Below are 8,349 nucleotides of genomic sequence, written 5' to 3' on the forward strand. Positions count from 1 at the left end.
ACTGCGGTGGCTTATATCATGTATTATAATGCAATGCATGCTTAATGCATATATATGATGAACAAGGATCTCGTGAATTGAAAATGATCTATAGAATATGAGCTTATATGTAAATACGGCACTCTTAAGTGTCAAATGAACAAATTAAATTACGGAAACAGGAGTGTCTATCCTATCAGCACTTGTAGTGAAATAATGACTTACGTGTCCATTCATTCAAGCATGTATCTCAGCACTTCTTTCTTCACTCTTTAATCACGCGCTGTTTTTACTTTGTTCCTTTCAGGGAGGGTGGGGGCCTTCACCATCAGTGAAATGAAGGCTTGTGATAGCCTGAAGCTTGCCGAGTCCTGACACATTTTAACGTGACAGCATTATGGAGCTGGTGTCGCAGAAAAGCCAGTGTCATCGGCGGCGTTGGCCCTGAGCGAAAAATGACGCATCTGGGTGGACACACATCTGGGTGGACACCTGACCTGCGCCATAAGGAAAGGGATTTTCCTTTCCTTAAAACCAATTGTCATTTCATTTTCCTTTCCTTATGCCCAGTTCAGGTGTCCACTGAGACATGTGAGACAGGCGTCATTTCCTTAAATTGTCCCATGCACTCCTTGGCAACGCTGCAGCGTCTCACTCTTAAAGACCAAGCTTAAGCGTCTTCCAAATTTTTGTGAGCTACCCTTATATGCTTCTCACATTCGATATCATATGGTACCTTTGAGCCACGAGCAGCGATTTCCCTACACGCTTACCCCCTGAGGGTGTACCCCACCCCTCCTCTTGTCTTCCTGAAGGTACCCTTTATTTGTAATTAATTTTGTGTTTATTCTTCACATGACAGGGAATTTTTGTCATCATTGTCATGAGTGTTAAATTCATAAATGTTGCTAGTCCTATGCAACTCATCAACAGCACAAATAAAAAATATGACTACTGCTTTTCCTCTACCTTCAACTGCTTCAACACTCCCCCCCCCCCCCCTCCCCCCCCTAATTACAGTTCCTTCGGAAATCTCTGGCCGCGGAAAAGAGCTAAGTGGTCAGGCAAACTCGCCTATGCTTTGCCACACTAACCTAGGAAGCAAATGTGCAAGCAATTGTGAAGCTATCCTAAGCAGCGGGTAGGAATAGGAGGCTTCCCATTTGCACGAAGCTGCCGCGGTGGCTCAGTGGTTATGGCGCTCTGCTGCTGTCCTGAAAGACGCAGGTTTGATCCCGGCCGCGGCGGTCAAATTTCGATGGAGGCGAAATTCTAGAGGCCCATGTACTGTGCGATGTCAGCACATGTAAAAGAACCCCAGATGGTCGAAATTTCCGGATCCCTTCACTACGGTGACCCTCATAGCCTGAGTTGCTTTAGGACGCTAAACCTCCATAAACCATTTTTCACGGAGGCTGGCATGTGGCTGTGCTCACAGCTAGAACGAGATCCAAGGCAGAAACTTGGGCAAGTTGTACAGCATTCTAAAGAAAGGTAAACCAGCGCAAAACTTGGGACGAAGGAAGAAAACGCTACGCAATGCGCTGACTAACAACTCGACGTCGGGCTTCGAGACGTTTTGTGATGAATCTGTTGCGGCGTAGTTGTTAGTCAGGGTATTGTGCGTCGTTTTCTCCCTTCGTCCTGTGTTTTGTGCTGGTTTACCTTTTCTAGAACAGGAGCAATAGCCCCCCAAAAATGCTTGCTCTCTCCATAGCGTTTGCACTGCATATCATGCTACATAGAAAATGATTTTGATAGCCTAAAAGCATTACCTTCAGTGACAAATGTGGAGTCCCGTTCAGTGGACTGCTACTCGAAGTAGAATTCACACAAAGTGGTGCACGGTACCTACCTATTAGCCAGATGGTGGTCAATTTGCATTTTTAGCATAAAGCATTGGGTCTGTTTCAAACTGCATTGCGCTAGGGCTGGCGAAAACAGAAGGAAATAAAGTAGCTGCTGCCTATTACCGTATTTACACAACTGTAAGTCGACTGCCCCTTATGGCATGTAAGAAGAAAAAAAAAAATAGAACGCGGTAACACTATCGGGCCGCCTCCGCTTATCAGCAGCCGCTATCGGCCGCCACGCGTAGGGAGGTGGGGTGCTGGTTCTGCACGTTGACGGAGCAGCCATGACCAGCTGCTCAAGCCTAGAACGAAGAGCGATATGACGGAGCCATGGCACATTGCAGCGACGATGATGCCGGCTTTTCCGGCTCACGAACTCCTTAACACTCTCGCGTTAAAAAGATGTGCCCGTGGGTACATTCCAAAACGAAAATGTGTTAGTGACAGGACTACTCGTCCTCACTAGCGCTGCCGTCGTTGTTGCTGCTACGGTCCCACAGCACATCATTCTAACGTCATCGTCCAGCGAAATCCTCCACTTCGCAAACCACAGCACATCGTCGTCTTGTGACATCCCACACTTCGCAAACAACCACACCAAGACATCGCGTGAAACAGCTGAAAATTTTGCCTTGCTGCAGCCACCACACCTTTATCACCCATTCCGAGATGTCGAACCTTCGGCCCAGTGAACAGTTATTCGTTTCTTCGGCGCAAAGAATGACAGCCATCTTGAATGTAGCCGTGAATAAGCACTGGACACTTACTGGACTTGCAGCACAAGTGACGTTTAACGAAGCACTACATTAAAAACTGGCAAAATGTTGCTGGCAGTCCTCAAATGTGTCAAATAGAGCCAAAGAGAAACTACGCGTCAGCAGTGTCAGCTTTTTTTTTACCAATACTCCCTGAAAGCGCTGTTGTTCCGAATGACGGTGCCGCTGCGACTGGAACAGCAGCCCTTCCATCAATTATCGACACTCCCTTTCGCGCCGAGTACGCAGTTGAAAGTAAAATAAAAACCTTCCGAAAAAGCATGCAGAATAGCTGAATGCTACTGGGTTGAGCTGCAGAGCAAACATAAAATTGCAACCATGCTGTAGCATCTCTGTTATCTCGTTTGTCTCGCCTTATTTATGGTGCCACGCTTTGGTTTTGATTGTAAGGTGACCCCCACTCTTCTGATTATGAAATTTTTAAAAATAGGTCGACTTCCAATCGTGTAAATACGGTACCTTCATTTTTTTATTGCCAAATAGTGACTATCTGCTTCAGCCATAGTGTCCAGTGATAGCCAACACAAAAAGTATCGTTGTGAGCCAAAATTGAGGTGAGTGAAAAGCCAACTGCAACTACGAAGAATAGGAGACTATTTGTACCCGAGCGCTGGGCGGGGAACAGCAGTGCCAATTTTGTTGTCATGAAGCGGAGGCACGCGGAACTGCGCTTTGTTCCTTGCTGGTCAGCACACCTACTCATCTAGCCTCTATAGCGGAACTGTATCGAAATGTCGAGGGCCTTCAAGTGTTGCCCAAGGTTGCTAGCATTGCTTGCAGCCTGAGAGGTACTTTTTAATCGTGACACAAGATGCTGCTTTCGAGAATCTCAGTCAGCTGCTTACATATGCTTTTGAGAAGCCACCAAGATTGGCACACCTTCATTTTAAAGGACTACTGAGGACAGTACTATCGAATTATTGTCCTCAGTAAAAATTGGCTCTTATGCTCTTCCTGGGATAACGTTTGTCTGGCAGCAAAAGATATATTTATGGCTGAGAAACTTGCATTTAAAAATTGCAAGGGCACTTGATATTCGTTATGCAATGACAATGTGTTAGCATTAGGGCTTGTCCGTGATATTAATTGATTGTCTTATACTTATTATCTTCTTTTGATATCCCTTATTAGTCATTTTCAATTTTATGAAGTCATTTTTTAGTGCAGTAGCACTACTAGATGCATTTTCTGATTTTCGACATTCATATATCCCTGAAGCTTGCTTTGTGGAAGGTTTGTGGGAAACCTGCCAGTTTTACGTACCTGGCAGGCCTTTAGGGTAAAGGCTGTCTGTCTGCTGTTATTTCATTTTTTGGGGGGTTCTTCCCGTGGCAGCCACCGTCTGGCCTCTCTCCCTCTCCACTTTGCAACCTGCCAGCTGTGGCAGGTGGCAAGTATACACAACACTACAACCTTTGTCCGTAAAGTTTCGAGACTGATTTATTTTCTCTATAAATTATTCCCCAAAACAAACGTTGGTGCGTATGTGTAGCGCCATCCTTTTGGGCTAACCTTAGCTATTTATGTTAATTGTTGTGGCAGCTGCTAGATGGCACTACATGTAGAAAAATATTTTGTCACTAGTCGTCTGTGCATTCTACTGTGAGTGAATGTGCAGAGATGGACGTCCACCTCGAGCAGCTTGTAAACATAAATTTTTGTGTGAAGCTTGGCAAGACAGCCACACAGACGTATGAGCTCCTTCGTGACGTTTACGGCAACGAGTGTGAGTTTTCCGCCCATGTGCTGTGCGATGTCAGTGCACGTCAAAGATCCCCAGGTGGTAGAAATTATTCCGGAGCCCTCCACTACGGCACCTCTTCTTCCTTTCTTCTTTCACTCCCTCCTTTATCCCTTCCCTTATGGCGCGGTTCAGGTGTCCAAGGATATATGAGACAGATACTGCGCCATTTCCTTTCCCTAAAAACCAATTATAAGAGTGGCACAAGAGGTTCGTTTCGGGGAGAACGTCGATGGAAGACGACACAAGGCAGGGACGCCTTTCAACCTCACGGAATGAAAACAACGTGGCTCGGATCAGGGAAATCGTACAGCAAGACCGCACCATTACAGTCCGCATGCTATCAGATGCTCTCAACATTAGTAAGACAACATACCACCAAATTTTGCGTGAGAACTTGGGGGAACGAAAGCTGAATGCTAGACTTGTGCCGCACTCCCTCACACAGGAGCAGAAGGACACGCGGACATCAGTGAGCGCTGATTTGCTCTCCGAGGCAGAGAAGGATGTTGCATTCGCCGACAGCATCATTGCTGAAGACGAAACATGGTGTTTTCAATACAATCCTCAAACAAAAAGGCAGAGCGCAGAATGGCAGTCCACAAGCTCTCCGACGTCGAGAAAGGTCTGGTGACAGAAGACCAAAACAAAGACGATGTTGATAGTTTTTTCCGATGCCAGAGGTGTCATATACCACGAGTTCGTCCCAAAAGGGCAGGCGGTGAATCGGGAGTTTTCCGTGCTCCAACACATGCGTGATGCACTGCGATGCCGTCACCTGTGGAAATACAGGGGGACAAAGCCTTCCGCCTCCCCGCACTCCCACTCCGCGGATGCAGTGTTCCCGCTCACTAACCACGGAGGGGTTCGTGCTCGAGGGAAACAAAGGGAGGGGACAGCAAAGCGTTAACACTCATATGCTATTTACTACACTTGCAGTTAAGACACAGAGCAGGCCAGCTAGCTACAAAACATCAACGAGGCATTCCTCGGAAATAGAAGGCTACGTAATAAGGGCTTCCGACTTACCGGCTGGGGCAGGGGCACAACTTCCGAGGTATCGGTGGCGAATGTTTGAATGCGCCGACAATAGCGGCCGGGTTTTCCCGTGTGCGCCGCATTCTTGGGGCAAAGCCATCACCGAGCATTTGCTGGGAATGGTGGGGGGGGACAGGTTCTTTACACACCCTGACTTATGGGCATCTGGATAATGGAGCCTTCTCCACAATAACGCAAGGCCGCACATTGCTCTCAGCATGACGAAATATCTCGCCAAGCACAGCATTACTGTTCTTCCCCATCCGCCATACTCGCCAGACCTCTCTCCCTGTGCGATATTTTCCGGTTTCATCGTGTGAAGAGAGCCCTAAAAGGTCGCTGGATGGGGAGTGTGGAAGCCATTCAAGAGGCCACGACAAGGGAGCTGACAGCAGCCCTGCCAAAAGAAGCATTTTCGAACTGTTTCCAAGACCTCAAGAAGCGTTGGAAGCTGTGTATACACGGCAAGGGAGACTATTTCAAAGGGGTGCTGCACAAATGATTTCAATGTTAAGCGCATTTTTTTTTATTGGACTCAGTCTCAGAACTTTACGGACAAAGGTTGTACACCGAACACTCTTTTCCAGTGCTAATGCATTAAAATTATCCTGTCACTCGATTCAAACTCGTGGCGTCCACACCGAGAAGGACTGGTTGCTGCCGTTTTGAAGTGAATGGCAGTGTTGCATAGCCCCTGCCTCAAAATATATTTGTCAGTGAATGCAGTTTACTTGTGGAATTGGCCTGTGATAGCGACACCTGTGTTTTGTTTTTTGGTCTTTTCTAGCTTATAAAACCTCCGTTTTCAGTGAAAATGGTCTCATTGTCATTAGAATGCCGCTGTCTGTCAATACAGGCCAACTTCAATTTGCCCTCAGTGGCTCTTTAACGTATGCAACCATTTATTTTTTTAAGTTCAGGCACTATAGTGATGGATTGGTTCCCGTATCACCTTGCTGGCATCTTACCTGCTCAGTATGCACAGGAAAAATGCTCCGGTGTAAACAGTTTGCTTTGCTTGGTAAAACTGGTCAACTATGAGCACAGCCTTCTCTTGCCTTCACAAACCTTGTCCTTGTTGTTTCAGCGCCACCTGTCTAATGAGGAGTTCCAGGCATTGTTCCACATGAGCCGGCTGGAGTTCTACCGCTTGCCCGAGTGGAAACGCAATGACCTCAAGCGACGAGCCAAGCTCTTCTGAGGATCGTGGGCACTCCTGCTGGGGGCAGCAATATCTCTGCCTTGCTGACGCACGAATGTGGGGGATAATTCCTAGCATCAAGATGCAGCTTTGGGCCCAACTCTCTTGCTTGACATGAAGAACTGCGCTGCGCTGGGAGGTGCCTGGATGATTTTTAATAATTTGGCCGTGAGCTGCTACTGAAAGTTGTCGGATGGAACATGGGCCGCACAATGAGAAGCAAGAGATTTGAGCACAAACAGGCCAGTGGTCTTAGCATGTTACAAAATTGTGCAAAGCCCACCACCAAGCGATACCTTCTTTTCTGTTTTTGTTTATTGAGAGAAAAAAAAAAATGTCCTGTGCCCACTTTCTCGTTTCACTGCCTTCCCGGTAAATAATATATTTTGCATAACTTTTTTGTTTGGAAGAGTTTGAGCCTCTTTATATATATATTTTGGGCTTTGGTGTGTCTGATATTGGATCTAGTCGCTTGCCTTTTGTGCTTCTTGCATTTTTACCGGCTCTCATGCACAAGAAGCCAGCTGCAGCAGCAGTGGTCATTTAGAGGCCTGTGCCATGGCTAACAACAGCTATGTCATGTTCTGATCTCTGGCCTGGGTAGCCTTGCTGCTGCTGCTGCTCGCTCGGTCTTCATGAAGCAGTAGGCACTTGCAGGTAGCTCGCCCCACCCCCACCTAGAGTGCCATTTTTTTTACTTGTTTTTTGCTGTGTGCATGCATGGCCTAGGACTTGAGGCACCATCCTTGCTGCATCGGCATTTATGAGCCACCAAGCTGAAAGCACGATGTACAACCGTGGTGTCTTTCAGTGGCATGCTCTAGGACGCACCTTTTGCCCAGCTAGTGCACTACGCAGCCCAACTGGACATCATTGCTTTCAGAACACAGAGGTTTAGCTCTTCTTTCTCTCCAAAATAATGGTTGTGCTTTTGGGGTAGTGGCATGTGCACTTGCGAAGCTGTTTATTGGCAGCTTTGCGTGCGCAGCAGTGTCCTCAGCTTATGTCGCATTGGCAGCTGTTTTGATGTTTTACTCTATGTTGCCCCTCTACGAGGCTTTCCTCTAGCACAGATGAATTTGTCTGATGCAAATAAGTTTTTATAGTGCTGTCTGTAGTTTCGTGCTGAGGCACACATTGGTGTGCTGTTGTTTGCGTAAGCTTTCAAGTTTTTAAGATATTTTAGACAAATCTCATGCTCTGGGGGTTAAATAGACATTGACATTATACTAGAATGCAAGGCGGGGTACTGTTCTAGAAATGGCTTATCTGCTTAGCAGATGGTTACAATAGTGTGAAAATTTCCGCACAAAAGGCAAGAGTGCTTTTGGGTCATTTATGGTATTCAGTGCTGGTTTAGTATATGAAGCGACATTGACTTTGGCCAACACATGGACAGCAAGAGGGCTCACGCCATTTTGATGGCACTCTCATGCAGCTGGTTAAAAAAACTGTGTTGCTGCTTTGATATGTGTAACCGTCTAGCACTGGGCTTGGCAGAATAATTTTCAGCAAACATTTCATAGAAATAAAGCCTGCTTGCGATGCTTTGTCTGTGGTCTCTCCGTTATCCTTTAAATGTGGTGAAAGAACTGTGCTACTGAGGTGGCACCACCTGTGCACAAACAGTGCGCATAGTGCATCTTGCAAAATGGTTGCAGCTTCAAGAAAATGCAGGTGTGGAAATATGGCAGCATGCAGCCTTGTGAGTGTGCCCATTGCTTTAGTATTCCTATGGTATGCATCAATTCAATGGATTCA

The 8,349-nt window shown here is 46.6% G+C and overlaps 1 protein-coding gene across 1 annotated transcript in view; it reads left to right on the plus strand.

Moving 5' to 3' along the window:
- LOC144115759 (actin-binding LIM protein 2-like) overlaps positions 1 to 8,140 on the plus strand; it is a 32,829-nt gene extending 24,689 nt beyond the window's left edge. Inside the window, exon 3 of the mRNA XM_077650260.1 lies at positions 6,475 to 8,140. Within this exon, the coding sequence (XP_077506386.1) occupies positions 6,475 to 6,588 (114 nt within the window). The 3' untranslated portion in view covers positions 6,589 to 8,140. The remainder of the gene's footprint in view (positions 1 to 6,474) is intronic.
- Positions 8,141 to 8,349: the final 209 nt, after the last annotated feature.

This window comes from Amblyomma americanum, chromosome 1 (assembly GCF_052857255.1).
Source record: "Amblyomma americanum isolate KBUSLIRL-KWMA chromosome 1, ASM5285725v1, whole genome shotgun sequence".
NCBI classification, from domain to species: domain Eukaryota; kingdom Metazoa; phylum Arthropoda; class Arachnida; order Ixodida; family Ixodidae; genus Amblyomma; species Amblyomma americanum.